Raw genomic sequence first — 19973 nt, forward strand, 5'->3', positions numbered from 1 at the left:
TCGGCTGCCGTGGGTCTAGGTTGGCCGGTTGGTAAAAATGGGTCCTGGGAAAAAGTTAAGAACACTGCTCTAAATTTATTTAAAAAAAGAAAAAAAGTAACTGCGATTCTATTGTGCTCAGAGAGGGTTATGGCATGAAGAATAAATAAAAGGCATTATCTGTGAGCGTTGCTTAGCAACTGGAGGCCCTTGAGAGTAGAAAAGCTTTTAAGTTTTAGTTGGACATATTGCAGTTGGAGACTTGACACCAGGGAGTGAACATCACTCAGCTGTCAGACGATTGGAGGAGATGCAAAGATGCAGGCTTTCTAAGGAAGATACAACCCAGAAAAGCAGGGAATTGGGACAGAAAGAATGCTTAAGATGACTGGAGTTAAGAGAACAGAGATCACGGTATTGTTCAGAAGAATTCAAGGAAGTGTAAACAAAATGTTCTGAGTTAAAGAGACAATTGCAGTAGCCAGATTTAAAGTGGGACTGCAGACTTTAGAGGTAAGTTAAACACCTGATGCCATTTTACTGAGTCTGGGAATCGAGAGTTAAAGAGACTGTGAACAGCGTATACAACAGACAATAGGGCCGCACGGTGGCATAGTGGTTAGCACTGCTGTCTCACGGCACTGAGGACCTTGGTTCGATCCTGTGGCCGCCTAAAGTGGCCGCCCACAAAGGATAATGGGAATTGTGGTCAAGTTGGGACGCAGACAGTGCACAGCCCCTGTGTACTGAGCAAAGGAAAACCAGCCAAACTGAAACTTGCACCTGTTAAAGGTCAATCACTGATTTCCCCAGGACAATAGACTTAAATTAAGGAATAGCAACAGTAAAAGACTCCCCAGCGCCACCTCCCCTTATTTGGAAAGGCATACGCACTTGGAACAATGACCACTAGGACCCTCCCAGCCATGAAAGCACCCGCCCCTAATTGGCCGGTATCGATCAGAGTGATCGAGATCCTACCGATCCATTGGATCCTGAGTTAACCCCACCCAAAAGGGTGCGAAAGACAAGAAGGAAAAGAAGCCCTGCGCACTAGGGATCGGCCACTTTTGGGACCGGCTGAGCCCACTCCAATTGCAGCATAATGACCAGCCAAGTTCAGGACCCATGATCTCGACCGGAGAGAGACGAGCCACAGCAGAGACGAACCGGACGATTTCCAACCGAAACATGTGGGGACTCAGATTAAGGCCTTATCTACCCGCGCAGAGCCAGTCACCCAGACATTAAGCAAAGGTCATCTTAGTTCATAGGTGTAGATTAATACATAGCCGCATGTATCATTGCACAGAGATTAGTCTTGTGTATAATAATAAACCGTCTTTTGAACTAACATACTGGTTGTGTGGTCATTTGGTGAATACAAGAAATATACTCGCTGCTTGTGGTTTGATAGTAAAGTGGCAACAATCCCAGCCTTGGATCACTGTCAGTGTGGAGTTTGCACGTTCTCCCCTTGTCTGCGTGGGTCTCAACCCCAAAACCCAAAAAGATGTGCAGGATAGGTGGATTGGCCATACCAAATTGCCCCTTAGTTAGAAAAAAAAAATTGGGTATTCTAAATTTAAGTGTACAGCAGACAAGATAAAAAAATCCTAAAGGTGCGAATGCTGGACTGGATTCATCATAGTGGAGCAGAAGCTTAGGTCAAAAGAGCCATTTGGAAAACTTGGACTGGATATCAGAATGGAAATCACTAAGGGAAAGCATTATTGTGAGAAGATTTTAAAGCGTGTTTTTGGGGGTAGAATTTGGAAATTCTCACACGCAATCATCTGGGGGGATTCGGAGGAGAAATCCACAGACGCTAACTTAGGTTCAGAGCAGAATGCGTATTTGACCACAGCCAATCTGTGTGTTTAAGGGATTTTGTGCAAATGAGACCATTATAGCTGAAAATATACTTTGTAATCCGTGTTAAGAACATAGAACATTACAGCGCAGTACAGGCCCTTCGGCCTTCGATGTTGTGCCGAACCCGTGAAACCACTCTAAAGCCCATCTACACTATTCCCTTATCGTCCATATGTCTATCCAATGACCATTTGAATGCCCTTAGTGTTGACGAGTCCACTACTGTTGCAAGCAGGGCATTCCACGCCCTTACTACTCTCTGAGTAAAGAACCTACCTCTGACATCTGTCCTATATCTATCTCCCCTCAACTTAAAGCTATGTCCCCTCGTGCTAGACATCACCATCCAAGGAAAAAGGCTCTCACTGTCCACCCTATCCAATCCTCTGATCATCTTGTATGCCTCAATTAAGTCACCTCTTAACCTTCTTCTCTCTAACGAAAACAGCCTCAAGTCCCTCAGCCTTTCCTCATAAGATCGTCCCTCCATACCAGGCAACATTCTCGTAAATCTCCTCTGCACCCTTTCCAATGCTTCCACATCCTTCCTATAATGCGGCGACCAGAATTGCACGCAATACTCCAATGCGGCCGCACCAGAGTTTTGTACAGCTGCAACATGACCTCAAGGCTCCGAAACGCAATCCCTCTACCAATAAAAGCTAACACACCGTACGCCTTCTTAACAACCCTCTCAACCTGGGTGGCAACTTTCAGGGATGTACATGGACACCGAGATCTCTCTGCTCATCCACAGGACCAAGAATCTTACCATTAGCCCAGTACAACCTACCCTTCACAAAACCGTGTTGACTATCTCTAATCAAATTATTCCTTTCCAGATGATTATACATCCTATCTCTTATAAACTTTTCCAAGATTTTGCCCACAACAGAAGTAAGGCTCACTGGTCTATAGTTACCGGGGTTGTCTCTACTCCCCTTCTTGAACAAGGGGACAACATTTGCTATCCTCCAGTCTTCTGGCACTATTCCTGTAGACAAAGATGACTTAAAGATCAAAGCCAAAGGCTCAGCAATCTCCTCCCTAGCTTTCCAGAGAATCCTAGGATAAATCCCATCCGGCCCAGGTGACTTACCAGGAAGGATGTGGTAAGTTCACACTTTCCAGAATTGCTAACACCACCTCCTTATGAACCTCAAGCCCTTCTAGTCTAGTAGCCTGAATCTCAGTATTCTCCTCGACAACATTTTCTTTTTCCTGTGTGAATACTGACGAAAAATATTCATTTAGCACCTCTCCTATCTCCTCGGACTCCACGCACAACTTCCCACTACTGTCCTTGACTGGCCCTACTCTTACCCGAGTCATTCTTTTATTCCTGACATATCTATAGAAAGCTTTAGGGTTATCCTTGATCCTACCTGCCAAAGACTTCTCATGTGCCCTCCTGGCTCTTCTTAGCTCTCTCGTTTGGTCCTTCCTAGCTAACTTGTAACTCTCGAGCGCCCTAACTGAACCTTCATGTCTCATCTTTACATAAGCCTCCTTCTTCCTCTTGACAAGTGTTTCGACTGCTTTAGTAAACCACGGTTCACTCGCTCGACCACTTCCTCCCTGCCTGACAGGTACATACTTATCAAGGACACGCAGTAGCTGTTCCTTGAACAAGCTCCACATTTCCATTGTGCCCATCCCCTGCAGTTTTCCTCTCCATCCGATGCATCCTAAGTCTTGCCTCATCGCATCATAATTGCCTTTTCCCCAGATATAACTCTTGCCCTGCGGTATATACCTATCCCTTTCCTAAAACCTGTGTAATGGTTAAACTAAGGGGGTGGCCCGGGGGGGGGGGGGGGGGAGTAAAGGAGTATTGTATAATGATCCAACTTTTCATGTTACTTTTTTTCTTCTTCTTGCTGTTAAAAGTAATTCGCGGTCCTGTGACTGTTCCCCCACATATTATTTTCAAAAGTTACAATCTTTTGAGCCAGGGTTCCATTCTGGTGTCTTCCCATTCAGTTATAGCACCAACTGGGATTGTAACAGGACTTCATACAAAAGCTTTCTGATATACAGTGACATAAGGTAGCCAAACTATACCAATCAAGATTCTGCCAATAGAACGGCAATAAATGACCATTTATGGTCAAAATCTATTTCTTGCTGGACCATGATTGACTGAAACTCGCAAACTCCTTGCTCCAGGAAAAGTTGAGTGTGATCTGACACGTCCTTTTGCACAGGGGTTGGCTTGGATTAACATCTCATCCAAAGATGATATATATATATATATATATATATATATTATGTATATTTATATAACTAATCACTGGTGATCATGGGTTGAAATAATCATCCCGTGTGCCCTGTAAATTTGCTTAAACCATGTTAGTAACATCAGGTACATCCAGGGTTATGATGTGTGAACTTTTAATGGAGTTCAAATTGCTTTTAGTAGGAGTTTTAAAGGCCTATCAAATGTTCATGCCTACATCTGCTAACTAGATTACCAATCACAAATTAATTTGCTTTAAATAGCACAGGATAATAAAGGTGGACGTTTAACTACTAACCTCGGGCATTTCTTCTGTGATAATATCAACATGATGAACTGGAGCAATGTCCTCATCACTTTCAGTGTGAAGCGAATCATGACGACGTTTGCCTTTCTTGTCTCTCTTCTGTTTTTTCTTCTTCTTCTGCCTATCCTGCTTCTGTTGTTGCCTGCGTTCTTCTTCCAGTTTAAGATACTGATCGGACAAAGGCATTCCTGTATACATCAATACAAAATAAGTTACTGCAAGTTACCTACACGTGATTATAAATGTTTAGAGCAGGATAGTAAAATGAGCAATTTTTTGCACCATGACAGTTAAGCCATTTCAGACTCATTACTTGTCTAGCAATGATTGTGATGCTAGACTTTATGCAAAAAATACCTCCGCTGTAATCAAGATTGAAGAAAATTCAAATTTTCAGGAATTAGTGCACAATTTTCCAAATCAGAAAATTGCCAACACACCCATTTGAAAGCTTTTGGAAGCAGCTAACCATTTTCTCCAAAATTTCTTAAATAACATATAATACTGGTCAACAACTGTTTAGGATTTATCATCCACATTCTTTGCTACCACTACCTCCCCCAAGATTTGGCACTCATTTTCCTTACTTGGTGGCAGCAAGTTCTGACACTATTACTCATTCACTGCAGTGCACTATACTTGTGACAAAGTAAAAACAACTGTTCTCTTCTCTGGTAAATAAATTTAGTCAGCACATTAGCAATATTAGCTCAATGATTACCTATTGTGGAAAATTAGACTCAAAGGATAGGAGCTTCACTGGGACATTTTCACTTTGACTGTGTAGTTGACATACTTGGGGTTACAAAAAACCATCAGTGCAACCTATAGCAAATACTTTTTACATGCAATAAATGGAAGCTGGAGAACTGCAATAGCTGCCTCATTTACCTGGTACTCTCAATGGTACTGTTAGATCGATTTGCACCACAGGTATGTGATCAACGCCACTAGCGTCTTGGTAATTCTGGAATCAAACAAAATTGGCTGTACATTAAATTAATCATTCTCATATATTTGGTTTACAATTAGTTGCTCTCTTTTAAAAACTAGCATTAATGGAAAAGCTTCACATGCCGATCAAACGTAACATATTCCTCAGTTTAACCCACATCGTATTACCCAGTATTGTATTACTGCTTCACAAGATTATACTCATTAAAGCACAGCTGGTATCTTTCTCCTTTGCAAATTTATTCCCAATAGCTGAAAAGAAGTACCGATGCTTCAATAACTTATTGTTAAACACATGTTGGGGCAGAGTCTACGGCCATTTGGTCTGAGTCTATATTGGCTCTTTGCAGAGTAATCCAGTCAGTTCCATTTATCACACTATCCCTGTAGCCCTGCAAATTTATTTCCCTGAAGTGTCTCCTTTTGAAACCAAACATTATTCCAAAGGACTAAAATAAAATGCTTGCATTTACTATCTCAGCTGCTCCCAGATTCCAATTGTCAACCCTCTCCCTACAGACTCCTGTTGAGCAATTCCTCTACTGGCAAATCTTCAGCAACCTGTCGGTATTCCAATTCTTCATGTCAGAGGCCAGAAAGCAATGGTTAGCAGCTGTGAATGTCAGTAATTATTGAAGATGCAAGTTCGTAGCCAAAATCCGTATTTGTGCATTCTCTATCGACTTAACAGAAATGGAGGGTGGAAATCCTGGCCAATTACTACCTGTTTCAGCTCAAAGATAGCAATGCCATCTGTGACAACGCAGATGCTGCTCTAGTTGAGATGAGCCAAGGAATCTTTGCGCCTTCCAATCTATGTGGTTTAGGCTAACACTCAGCTATGCTGCATCCCAGCAGACATTACAAGTGCTCTTGTTTTATCTACATACTCTCTTCACATTTCTTGCTCATCAGCCAAATCAAACACTTGATCAAGTCACATATATTGCGGCCAGTCTGAATTTAAAAGCGGCATCCTCTTCACCACATATCCCCTCAACCAAGGAAGGGATCAAGATATCCCAATATGGAAAGGAGAAAATACAACAAGAATCAGGTACAAAATTACAGGAGGTCAACTTACCTTCTGAGGGGATGGGGAACTCTTGATGTAGAATGGATTGTTTGCCTGTTCTTGCTTTCTTACTTCTCGCCGCTAGGAAGCAAACAAATTGAAGGCATCTTAAATCACACTTCACTTAAAGCTTGACATCAGCTTAAAGACTCTAAACTTATATTTCCATTGAAAGGAAAGGGAGGGAGGGATTGGCCATGCTAAATTGCCCCTTAATTGTAAAAAATGAATTGAGTGCACTAAATTTATTTTAAAAAACCACTGCAATGAAGTTACTGTGAAAATCACCTAGTCGCCACATTCCGGAGCCTGTTCGGGTACACAGAGGGAGAATTCAGAATGTCTAATTCACCTAACAAGCACGTCTTTCGGGACTTGTGGGAGGAAACTGGGGGACCCGGAGGAAACCCACACAGACACTGGGAGAACGTGCACACTCTGCACAGAGTGGCCCTAGCGGGAATCGAACCTGGGACCCTGGTGCTGTGAAGCAACTGTGCTACCGTGCCACCTCACATTTTATGTTATATTTATATTATGGTACATAGATTTGTGTATAAATATCTCAGGTAAAGTATCTGGAATCACTTCAAGATACTACACAAAAGTGGAGGCGTTAAACATAAAGCTGTGTTAGAATAGGGTGAGGATAACTTGGTTAAAGAGTGAGCTTTAGGAAATTTACCATGGGAGAAAAGATCCAACCAGGTTGAGGGGTTTGGGAAAAAAATGCAGATAGTACAATGTGATGGTTAAAGATATACAACTAGTAATGCGAGGTGAAAGACAATAAGCGACACTTGGGAGGATGAGCTATGAACTTGGATGCTGGATTGGAAAATGCTGTGATGGAATTTTTAACTGGGAATATGCACTTGAATCAATTTGGAGGGATGGAAAACCAAATGGAGGTCAGCAAGGACAGGACAGGAGAGTTGGAAATGGGTGGAATAAGATTGTATGAAATGTAGTGTTAAATGAGTTGGAATTTACGTGGGGTCCAAGAGGCTGCCAAGAAGGGCTCGGAAAAAGTCAAGCTTGGATCGGAAACACTCAATCAGGCATCACACAGGGACAAAGACAATTTATGGAACCTTCCCTTTAGAAATTAAACTTGAAAACACAAATAAAATCATTAGAAAATAACTTGATCAGGTGCAAAAGTAAACAGATCTACTCCATCAACATTAAAATCTAACGGCAAGTCAGGCAGTTTCAATTACAGTATTGACAAAATGGTTTTTAGACAGATTACGCGCTTTTTAAAAACACACATTGTGAATACATTAGCTTTGGATTGAAAAACAGCAACTAAGAAGAAAACACATCTCAGGACAAGCGCACAACTTTGAACTTTTCAATCAACGTGGATTTCTAAAAAAGAATTTAGACTTCACGGATGGCAGCTTAACACAAAATATCTCATAGCAATTTACAGAGTTGAAAGCAAGAATTGTTGGTGCTCAGAATAGATTTTGACAGGGGGGTGAGGACAACTGAAGTACGGTTATAGTATTCTGAAGGAAAGGAGTTTAAGCAGCTTAATACTCTGTATGTAAAAGTGTAAGATTAATTAAAAAGTGAACTGCTCAAGGAGGTTAGTGTTGGAACAACAGGATGTCTGGAGACAAACAGGACAGAATGAGCTTGCAAAGAAACAGAGGGACAAGATTTGAGGGGATCTGCAGATAGAAGGATGGAGAAATTGACATGGACAGATACAGAGCCACTGAATTTTTTAGAAGATAATGTGTCTTAGTGCAGCATGTTCAAGCTGCAATTTGAGAAAGGGCAAAACTCAGGAGGCTTGAGGAGAGTAGCAAAATATTTCAGACTGCAGGTGATGCACACAGAGTTAAAGGCAGAGGTAGACACAGGCAGCCTTGGTAGCGCAAGGGATGCTTAATTTAAGGATTGGACCAGAATTCACGGTCAAACCGACCTTGATTAAGCACCATTGGGATTATTCTGAAAGACAAGAGAAAATTAAAAAAATCAGGTGGCAAGGTGTGGAGTTTAGGTGGCTTTTGGTTTTGTAAGTGTGGAGCTGAAAGAAATCCTTGCTTATTTTGAACTTAATAACTGCTAACAGTTCAACACATTGCTGATTCACGTGACTCCAAATGATATTGCCAATGCAACATACAGACAGGTGCCACAGAAATATACAATAAAGGAGAGATGCTGGAAAGGACTGAATGATTGATTTGAGTCAAGTGTTGTGAAAAGGTCAAGGGTACGTATGGGTTGTTGGTGAGGCAAAGAATGTAATTGTTGCTCTTGACCACGGGATTCACAGTATTGTGAATGGGACAGAGTCCAGGTTGATGGGAGTGAAGGGTACTAAATGGGCTGGCAATGATGCATTCCAAGATTTACAAAGCAGGGAAAACTGAGATTGGGTGTAAAAGCACATTACTGTAGATGCTGAAATCTGAAACAAAAACAGAAAATGCTGGGCAATCTCAGCAGGTCTGACAGCAGCTGCGGAGAGAGAACGGAGCTAACATTTGGAGTTGGGATGACTCTTTGTCAAAGGGTGTATTTGAACAGTACAGAGGAATCAAAAGGATTTGGTTTTCTTTGCAGAAGAATGCAAACACAGAAGTTACCCTAGCAAGCTCATCTTCATCCATTTCTGGCTGTCTATGTCTGGCACTTCTTTGTTCCTCCTCATGAAAGATCATTTTTTTGGGGTTTTCATCATCTGAAGAGCTTTCTGAAGGTGCATCGTTGATCCAAGCATCAAGATCCAGCCTGAAGAGGGAGAGAGGTCAAATAGAAACTCATTTCATGTCATGCCAGTACATGTTTAAAATCCATGTTTTGCCTTTGTTTTGCATATCATCCTTGCTGGACAGGTAGACCATATATAATTAGCATCTTGGAGGCTTACTTCAACTTGGAAGACCACTACAATTCATGTATATGCCACCACAACTTCAAATTTTGGATGAACTGGTACATCTACCATCATTCATTCATTTCATTCTGTAGATTCTCCGTATGGTCAAGATGTTGCAAGGAGGCTTTAGCTTCTGAGAAGCAACTGTAAGAGGAGATTTCTCAATTTGAGTCTGCTCACATGGTTCTGTGGAATTAGAGGTTCTACATGCCCTTTAGGAGGCGCTATATGAAACTGAGTCACTTTTAATCTCTTGCTTATGAAGTGCCTGAGTATCTTATTTGATGCATAGAAATTTTAGACTGGGAGAATGCAAGTAAATAACAACATCTTCTGTTTACCCCTTGAGGGAACAAAATACTGGCAACACTCGTTGTAAATTCAATTAATGGTTGATTTACTCCCCTTAAGACGAACAGTGAATTTAATTTGCATTATTCTAAAGTGTCCAAGTCAAAATCCAGGGATGCTCACACGGCCATCTGCAGCAACTAGCGTCATCTTCGTCTCTCAAAATTGGAGCGTGATATTGATGGGGAGGATAATTTGGCTGCACCTAAGCCAACAGTAGTTTCTTCAGCCCACCCACTCAGGCTAACTGCAGCCTTGGACCTGATGGCTACCCAACTGAATCTTGTACATAAAAAACTGACTCCAAACTTAATAGCATTTTTAAAATTCATTCATGGGATGTGGGTTTCAGTAGCATGGGCAGAATTTGTTGTCCATCGCTAGTTAACCTTGAGAGCAGTTAAGGGTCAACCACAACTCCCCTCCTAGCTCAGCTCCTGATGCTACAAGATGGATGGATCTCATATGTGGAAAAGCAAGACTGCCTCCAAATCTGCCCTTCAGTTATTTGTTTTCCATATTGTATCTCAAAAACATTGACCAAATTCATGTGGCCCTTCTGCATATTGTACATCTCCAAAAAACATTTTCAGTGACTCTGTAGCTGATCACTTATCTTTCCTAGCACAAATTCAACCCTTTACATCAGTTTTAAAAAATCACCCTCGCAAGAAAACGCCATAATCTTCTTATGAGTTTACGGAAATAATTGCCCAAATTTCCTATTTTTGTTTGATATTACGAATTATAATTTGTGCGTGTTAGTTGTGGAGCGCTGTGCCAAAAGAAAAACTTTGCTGGATCCAAACCTACAGCAAATTTGAAGACCTCAACACAACTTTCCTCATCCTACTGTTCCCAGTCTCAGGGCTGAACATTCATGTGTCTCTTCCCACTGATAGCCTAAATAGAACTCTTTGATTATCATCTATCATGACAGGGATTTATCATCAACTTTTTCTGTTTTTAATACAAATGTCAGATTTAGGATTCTCGGATAGAACTCGGATAGAACTCTGAAAGGTTCATCATCCTTTTCTTCACACTGATCAAGGTCAACAGGAAAGAGCAAGAAAAAATTGGTATATTTGGGAAGTTAATGGGCCAGGAATGAATGCACGAATATCAACAGACTGGACAATTGGTGGACCATTACCACACTCTGACATCCAATGGTCACTTCACTTATGAATGCATTAGGGAGACTTAATGCATAGAGCATTTGCATTTGCTCTGCGAAGGGGCAGAAAAACTGGTTGAATTATCTTTGACCAATCCACAGAAAAGGAGGGGGGTCAAAATTCAAACTAAGGACATTTAAAAGCTTTGTTGATGACAGCCGGTCAAGGCAGTCTTTTGAAGGGGGGAGGCAACTATGGCAATTTTTTACATGGAGGAAAAATGTTGTTCATGCAAAAGGAAGCATCTGTAATCTGAGTATTAAGGAAAGGTAGTGGAGTGCTGCAAGCTGACGGGACTCAGTGAAGACTTACCCCACTCGAATTTCTCCTTTTCTCTGCTGAGATGCTGGGTTGCAGTTCTGTAGACACTGCAATACTTTTCACCCAACAGATCTAGGTATGAGCCTAGATGGGAAGGATATATCTGCTATTCAACTATGGAAATATCAAAACTAACAAATGTCTGCAGTCACTTATGCCCAATTGTGCATTCTCTTCAATAGGAGTCACCATCAGTTAGCAAAAGCTTATTCTTTCTCTCCTAGCACAGGAATGCTCCAATCACTAACTGGATGAAATCAGTTAACTGAGGGAGATTAAGAATTGAACCTAGGAATTCGCTAATCGGTTTTGTATTTTATCAGCCTTGACCCAATAGGTCCGGAGAGAAACTAGCGTACTTAACAGCGAAAAGCTGTTAATATGCTACATAATATGCTACATTTGGAAGCCATCAATAGGACACCAAGATAATAAGATAAACCAGGAAGTGAAAAAAAACATGCTTTTCTTAAGTAATGCAGCAACATTTGTTTTCCAATGATAATTAAATGTAGTTATTTAACTTTGGACAGCTTTTTGTTTAGATCATAGGATAGATGGTAATTATAAAAGGTTAAACTTCTTTAAATTTGCAATGATATTGTTAAAAGTACTTTGAAATGCTCGAAATAGAAGTCTCACCCATCTGGCAATGGGACTTTCTTCTGTGCTTTGGGAGCAACAGGGTTAAGTTCTCCAGCAAACAAAGCCATCACTTCTTCTGCTACAGGGACATCTTTAGCTTGAAGTTTTTGTATGTATTTTATCAGCTGAAGAATACAGGAAGCCTGGAAAATAAAATTCAAACATATGAGACTTATAGGAGGATATTTGTATGACATTCATGACCTGCGATTCATGTTCATTCATCAAATAAAGATTTAAACCACCAGTTGTGGGGAATTCACAAGCAAATAGATTTTCATGTTGTCTGGCAGTTAACACTAAGAGCAGAGGCTGCTGCGCATGAAGCACAGCCAGACAAAAATGTGTCTTAGAAAAGATTATAGCTCAAAATATCTAAGTTTTCAGGTCAATTGGAAGAACTGTCACAACCAGTTTCACAATTCTGCCCAAATTCCTAGCAGAAACAATAAAGACTTCTCTGCCATTCAGGGAGACTACATGTTAAAGTTTCTTGATTTAGCAGAGCGCATTGCTGAACTATCCATGAATTACTATGAGGAACAGGCAGTTAATTTCACAAATTGCTCATGTCATGTGCTGAGCCAGTGTCCTGAAATGAAGCTCCACAAATGAGAAATGATTCCTATAATTAAGACACAAACTGCATTGATTCATTGAGTACAATTAGACAAGGCCCAAGAGGGATTTAAACTCTTGGATTAAAGATCTCAATCCATTCCATGTGTTGCAGGGACTTGGTCAACCTTAACAAGGACAGGTAGTTTGTAGGAGGGGATACAGAAGAGAACAGGCTTTTATGCACAAGAGGGCATGGCGGAAACGGCTGGTATTCTGCAGCTGATTAAACATATACAGCAGCTTCTACAGGCCACTGCAGCTGAAAAACAGATGGTTATTTGCTGAAGATCTCAACCAATTATTTCTCACAGCTAAAGCTGCGTTTATGTTTTCGCGTTAAAATAATCAGGAGTACACCTTAACCATGCAAGTCAGAGTGCTAGGTAAAGTAGAAACACAATTTTACAGAATTAAATACCAAATCCACATAATGAAGCACAAAAACATCTTCAAAAAGGCAATTATTCCCGTGATTTTCTGCAACCCTATCATGGCGACATTAATGATGAGTGAAGAAATAGCGAGGACTAATGACTCAAAATTAAAAACTATTGCAATTCGTCATCAGAAAGTCTGAAAGGTTCAGTGTGCAGTCAGCCAAGGGAATGATAGGGATGCTACACATTCTAACAATGCCCTCAATTAATTGAGAAAATTTCATCTAGCTAATCAGCAACCTTTGCGGGAGGTTGTGTGTGGGTGTCAGAAGAAGAAAGTAATGCTTTCCCAAAAGGTCAACAGTGACTGAATAGTCTCACAACAATCATGGTTAAATAGTTAAGAATCATGTGAATATCAGTTCAAACAATATACCAGGTGACTAGCTCTCACAAGACCAAAATGAATCAATGTTTTCAAAATAGGTGAAACTGCCAAAATAAATAATGTACATGTAATCAATGGATTGATACTTTGTTTCTGGGTTGGGGAAAACAAATCATACAAAGCTAAGTTAATATAACCTGAAAAGCAAATTTATAATAGTTACGGAAGAATATAGCACAGTAAGGGAAGAAAATGGGCAGTAGGCGGCACAGTGGCTAGCACTGCTACCTCAAAGCTCCAGGGACCCAGGTTCAATTCCGGCCTCGGGTGATTGTGTGGAGTTTGCACTTTCTCCCCATGTCTGCGTGGGTTTCCTCTGGATGCTTCAGTTTCCTCCCACAGTCTAAAGAAATGCACATTAGGTGAATTGGCCATGCTAAATTGCCCATCAGTGTCCAAAAGGTTAGATGGGGTTACGGGAATAGGGTGGAGGCGTGGGCCTAAGCAGAGTGCTATTTCCAAGGGCAGGTGCAGGCTCGATGGGCCAAATGGCCTCCTTCTGCACTGTAGGGATTCTATGAATATAGCAAAGACTATCGACCATGTGAAATTATTACATCATCTGTGGTGAAAGTAAAGACTGTCCACGTACCCGCTCCTGCACTTCAAGATCTGCATTCTGAACAAATTGGGGTAGCTTGTCAATCAACATTTGTGTTATTTCCTGAGCAGCCTCCTTGTCACCATCTTGCTCATTTTGTTGTAATACTGATGCATACAACTTTCCAGCATTCTGCACATAGACAGCCTGGATATGTCCTGGCAGTGTTGTGACTTTAGACTTAAGCATAGCTTCCAATGTTTGATTCGGCTCTTGAAGGTATCTGGAAAACACACAAGTTAGAACTGTATGTACATAACGTTTCTGAAACTGGTTGTCCATTGGTTAGATGGACAGTAGTGTTAAAGGGAATATAACAAAGATGTCGGAGAAAAGACAGATAAGCAAAGATTAAACTGAATGGTGGAACAAACTCAAAAGGGCTAACTTGTATCAAATTCTCTCATGGGATCTGGGTGTCACTGATTTTTAGGACAATCGACAATGGTTTCATGGTTATCGTTAAGACTTTAATTCCAGATATTTATTCAAATTTCACCATCTGCCATGGTGGGATTCTAACCTGGGTCCCCAGAGCATCACCCTGGGTCTCCAGATTACTTGTCCAGTGACAATATGCTATGCCACTGCCTCCTCTGGTTTTTGAAACAGCAATGGTTAAGGCAACTTTTTCAAAGTTGTCAGCTTACAAAATCAACCAGATTCCAACTCCAAAATCTTGCACAATTTTAATGAGTTCCATGGGGTCATAGGCTTATAGGATGAAACTGGCCCAAATTCAACAATGCCATCAGGCGGGACTAATGATGGCTCGTGTGGAAAATGGTAAAATGTCTCAATGATGCAGTGGACTCGCAAGGTTGCACCTTAAGAATTTTGTTGCCACACGTCGTAAAGAAATTTTGTATTTGGCTTGTGCAACCTGATCTCAGAATACACAATATGGATATTATGGGCCTGAAGTGTAAGTTTTCCATTTGCCAATACCAAAATCCTTCAACAGGAGAACAGAAATAAATGGTACTATAAAGCAGCCTTAAATATTCTTTCTAAAAAGTGATATTTTAGGTAGTACATACTCTGAGAATTCACCACAGATCCAGGCGGCAGCATACAAAACTTCACAAATACCATTTCTTTGCATGTTGCCAGCAAGCAGATGGCCATTATCTAACAGCATTGCCATCTGGGACACTGCAAATGCCCTGATAGCCTTCACTCGGATAGCAACATCAAGCATTTGTGCTGCAATTAGATGACCATGTCGTGTTCCTTCCAGTCGAGTCAATTCCACCAGGATGCTAATATACCTGTGTTTTAAATAATTATGAAACACATTAACATTACATTTATTTTGGAGAAAAACATAGTTCAATAACTTGACCACCATTTGCAAAACCGGAGGATAGTTTAAAAAGATGTAGCAAACTTAAGGATAATTTTACTTATAGTATCGGCAATGTAAATCGTCTTTTTAAAACCGTGGCTATTGAGAACTCACCATTCAAAATTGGTGATGTATTGATAGTTGGACTGGCTGCAAATGTCTATGATTTTTGTGAGGAGTTCATCTCTGTACGTTGTGCCCTCTGCTTTATCTACGTGGATCATTAATTTCTTTACTATTTCCATCAAGTTCTTCTTGGAAACCTACCAATATTTGAGTCAATAGGAAAAACTTAGTGCATACAAATTATAAACCATTTGAGCACTTCAGTTTTTAAATCACAATATAGACCCAGTGGCAAACATCCAATGTCCTATAAAAAAGAACCTTTTTAAATAAAACTAAATTCCATTTTCATTCCTAGTCTTGAACTGATTAAGTCCAAAATCTTATTTTTGCTTCTGACTTCTGAGCTGAGATAAACAAAGTTTTGAGAGTCATATTGGACTAACTTTTCTTTTTCCAGATGCTGCCAGACCTGCTGAGTTTTTCCAACACTGATTTAATTTCTTCCTCAGTGAGCTTCATCTCCAACCCACTTCTTTGACCAGTTTTACCCCGACACAACAGACCTTTTCTCCCATCTTCAAATTGATGCAGGCACGATGGGCCAAAGAGCCTTTCCTGTGCTGTAGACTTCCCGCTCGTTCCTTCTGGATGCCTCCCTCTGGCCTCTTACTCTCTCTAGATCTTGTCATTGTAAATGAGAGATATCAGCCATCTCAATTTCTCTGCTCACTCATCCTGACCTACTTCACTCTGAACCTGCAGCAACCCTAACACTGTCATTAAACTTGCTGGCAAGGGTGGCATCATTGTCGCTCAATGAACCAACCACGAGCTTTGGGGGGGATTGAACAACTACTCCCTGACACCTCCCACAACATTCACTTTAAACTATGACCCCCACCATCACACATCAAGTTATCATTTAAGACTGTATTCGCCCCACAGCCTCCACACTCACTCCCATACAGGGTTGCTCTGGCAGACCCAACTTGGTCTCTGTCCTATTAATTTTTTCCCCATCTCAACTTATTTTCTCTTCCCACTTATATCAGAGACTCTTCCAACACCCTCTGCCTCTTAACTGTTTCCAGACTCTAACCATCTCCCATCTCTTTATTCACCATGGACGTCCAATCAATTTGCACCTCCATCCACCCCAGGATGGCCCAAGAGCATTTTGTTTCTTCCTTGAAAGTCCAACTACTCCACAACGCTGAAAATAGTGGCTGTTTATTGTTGGTGAAGGGACGGTTTTCCAAATAAATTCATATTTATTGGTCAGCCCCACTTTATTATAAGACTACGTATTAATATGAAAATACTGTCCGTTAAAGAACTCAAAGGAACAAGTATTTTGGCCATTTAGTCAGAGCTGAAGAGCTACAGAGATCTCTTTCGGAGAGTAAAGTGGAAGGGAGCAGAAAGAGGGTAGAACTAGGCACAGCTGGATGACGGATGCCACAGGGCAGCGGCAGAAGTGCTTCTTGTCACCTGTCATCATAATTCTTCCTCCCACTCTGGAAAAGTGTCGCAGGCGGAGGTCAAAGAGGTTCAACACAAGATTGAAGAACTGAACTTTGCCTTTTTTGCCATTTTATAGCCTTTCGGGCTCAACACAGAGTTCAACAAATTCTAATTTGAAACTCTGCCCCTATTTTTTCCAGACAGCATCTAACCCGATCTATGTTTATTTATTATTTTAATACATTTAGAGTACCCAATTCATTTTTTTTCCAATTAAGGGGCAATTTAGCATGTTCAATCCACCTACCTTGCACCACTTTGGGTTGTGGGGGTGAAACCCATGCAAACAAGGGCAGAATGTGCAAACTCCACACGGACAGTGACCCAGAGCCGGGATCGAACATGGGACCTAGGCGCCGTGAGACTGCAGTGCTACCACTGCACCACCGTGCTGCCCCCATCAATATTTATTTGTCCATTACCATTGCCATTTGCCTTGTATCATCATTCTTTTCATCACCACATTCCATCTCGTCACAGACCTTCCCAGTTAATATTCTTCCTTCACCCCACACAGACTTAAAATCAGTTACGTCGTTTAACGTTATTCAGTTATGATAGGTCATCAACCTGAACATTAATTCTGTTTCTTGCTCCACTGATGCTGCCTAACCTGTAATGATTTTCAGCATTTTCGGTCTTTATTCCAGAACCTGTAGTATTGACTTTTCTATCATTGAAATTTCCATCTGGTTCATTAAAAGATCAACAGTAACACATCTGAGCAGTAAAAGACAATATTAAATTACCATTCCATACAGAAGGTCTAAAGCTCGGAGTCGTATGGATTCATCTTTGTCATCCAAGCATTGTAAAATAAGATCCTTGTGGGATTGTACAGACTTGGGATGAGTCTTCAAAATTTTCGACATGGCCAGTAAACCCAGGTACTTCACTGCAAGACAGTTCAAATTCCATGACAACTGGACATAATAATTACCAGATGAACAGATACTTAGCAGAAAAAAATATGTTATATATAATGGCAAGACGTTTATAAACAGTTTCTTAAGTCCAGGATCTGAAGCTCGATCTATAAAGTGTTAGGTTTTGTTAAGATGTTAGTTCTCAAACTGGGATCCGTGAAATAGCCTCTCCAGCAGCCAAGCGAGCGCTCGAAAATTTCCTTCACACCAATTCTATTACCAGGTTCATGGAATATTTAAAAAACAATTAAAATAACCACTTTTGAGCCCGTCAAACATTTAATTGGGGTGAGAGACGTGTTACTGATTTGGCCATTAGCAATTTGCACTGCATGTCATCTGTAAATTGATTGAGTAGGTGTGTCAATAAGGGGATTTTTAAAACCACATTCCAGCAGTTCAGTTGGCATCACTTAACTACAAGTGCAGCAAAACCCATCTTTTGTCTCTGGTTTCTTTGGACTGTCATCACATCAGTCGAACAGTCCTCAAATTGCTACTCCGGACATTTTTTTCAAAAGTAGGAGTAAAACACTGATAACTTATCTTCTTGAAAAGGTCTCAAAAATTTTTTGCCAAAAAAGTTCAAGAACCAGTCTTAAGCGACCAAATTTAATCCTTGACCAGGAGGTATGAGCACATTATCAGCAAAGCACCTCATCTCCACTGAAAATGTCAGCCCAAATGTCGCTCAACCATGGCTGGTGGTGACGCCCAGTCTTGAGAAGTGCATTGTTTCATCAGCTTTTTTAGCTCAGCTGAAGGAAACAGGATTATAAGGATTCAAAAGGTGGAATTTTAAGAACACAAATAAAGGAACAAGATATAATAGTACAATGTAACTATCCACTTACAGTTTTGGTCTGAATCTTCAATCAGAATTCGCAATTTCTGCACACAAAGCTAAATAGAAAAAGGTATGTCAAGTTTGCAGCAATTAGAGGCAGACAACCTGCAACTATCAAGTGGAATGATAAAACACAAAACCAGAACTGACAATATTAAGTTTACTATAAGGTGTTGCAATCCAAATTTTAATTTTAAAAAAAGGCATTACACAACAGCATATTAATTTTCCAAAAAGAAATTTAAATAGTCACATGTCACTAAAAATTTGCAAGATCAATATTTAAATATTAGCTATTGTTTCAATATAAAATCACAAAGAACAGTGAAATTTGGGCGGCACGTGGCACAGTGGTTAGCACTGGGACTGTGGCGCTGAGGACCCGGGTTCGAATCCCGGCCCTGGGTCACTGTCGATGTGGAGCTTGCACATTCGCCCCATGTTTGCGTGGGTTTCACCTCCACAACCCAAAGATGTGATGGTTAGGTGGATTGGCCACTCTAAATTGCCCCTTAATTGGAAGAAAAATGATTGGGTACTCTAAATTTATTTTATAAAAAGGAAAAAAAAACAGTGAAATTAATTTACTGAATTCTGTCTAAAATTGAAATTCCAATTTGATCTTGAATGCACCAACTCAAATGGCACCTGAGAAAACACGCCTTGAATAAAAAATAAAGTGTGAATAAATTACTAGTATGAGAATTACATGCATATGCAAACACAAAACAATGTATTTTGACAGAGGATCTTATGTTTTGATAGAGTTTGTTACCTGGATGCTAGCACTGTGATTCGGCATTCCAGTAGACAAAGAGATGAGAACTATGAAAAAAATAAAATATAAGCCCGAATCTGGCAAACATTTTTTCCCATAAAAACAGAATTCAGTGGAGTAGTTTTTAAAGCTTTACATGGGAGAAGTGTTGAATAAAGACACCGGCTTCAAATGGTGTTAATTATTTTCATGTGTATTGATCACACAATTCAGAATATACCATTACAATGAAAAATGAAACGCTGTCAATTTGCGAGTGCACAAATATGAACAATGAACCTCGGGTGGCAAAAGCATCATGAAATGGAAAGTTTTATACCACAGGGGCTGGCTCAATGACAGAGCTTTCCACTACCTCTTTTGACTGCCTTTCCTCACTCTTTTGAATTCTCTTTTCATATATTTATCCACTTCCCTCTTAAAAACTAAAGGTTTTATGAGTCACTCTCATTCCAACAACTCACCTTGACATAGTGTTCTTTTGCTAGTTCTTTAGAACTTGTGCTCACCAGTTACAGAATTGCTGTCTCGTGGAAACAGCTCATCCTCTCTTTTTACAAGTGCACCACCTATCCTTTTAACTATCCATGCTTCAATGAAAA

General features: G+C 40.5%; 1 protein-coding gene across 5 annotated transcripts in view; it reads right to left on the reverse strand.

The window, feature by feature from the left end:
• ap3d1 (adaptor related protein complex 3 subunit delta 1) overlaps positions 1–19973 on the reverse strand; it is a 91342-nt gene that overhangs the window by 34240 nt on the left and 37129 nt on the right. For all 5 annotated transcript variants that reach the window (XM_072482450.1, XM_072482452.1, XM_072482451.1 and 2 more), the window contains 11 exons: positions 19369–19418; positions 18601–18649; positions 17570–17715; positions 15342–15490; positions 14920–15150; positions 13871–14102; positions 11830–11975; positions 9042–9186; positions 6439–6510; positions 5292–5367; positions 4392–4588 (listed from right to left, as the gene is read on the reverse strand). In XM_072482450.1, the coding sequence (XP_072338551.1) occupies positions 4392–4588; positions 5292–5367; positions 6439–6510; positions 9042–9186; positions 11830–11975; positions 13871–14102; positions 14920–15150; positions 15342–15490; positions 17570–17715; positions 18601–18649; positions 19369–19418 (1493 nt within the window). The remainder of the gene's footprint in view (positions 1–4391; positions 4589–5291; positions 5368–6438; positions 6511–9041; positions 9187–11829; positions 11976–13870; positions 14103–14919; positions 15151–15341; positions 15491–17569; positions 17716–18600; positions 18650–19368; positions 19419–19973) is intronic.

The sequence above is a fragment of the Scyliorhinus torazame genome, chromosome 18, assembly GCF_047496885.1.
Source record: "Scyliorhinus torazame isolate Kashiwa2021f chromosome 18, sScyTor2.1, whole genome shotgun sequence".
Taxonomy (NCBI): Eukaryota; Metazoa; Chordata; class Chondrichthyes; order Carcharhiniformes; family Scyliorhinidae; genus Scyliorhinus; species Scyliorhinus torazame.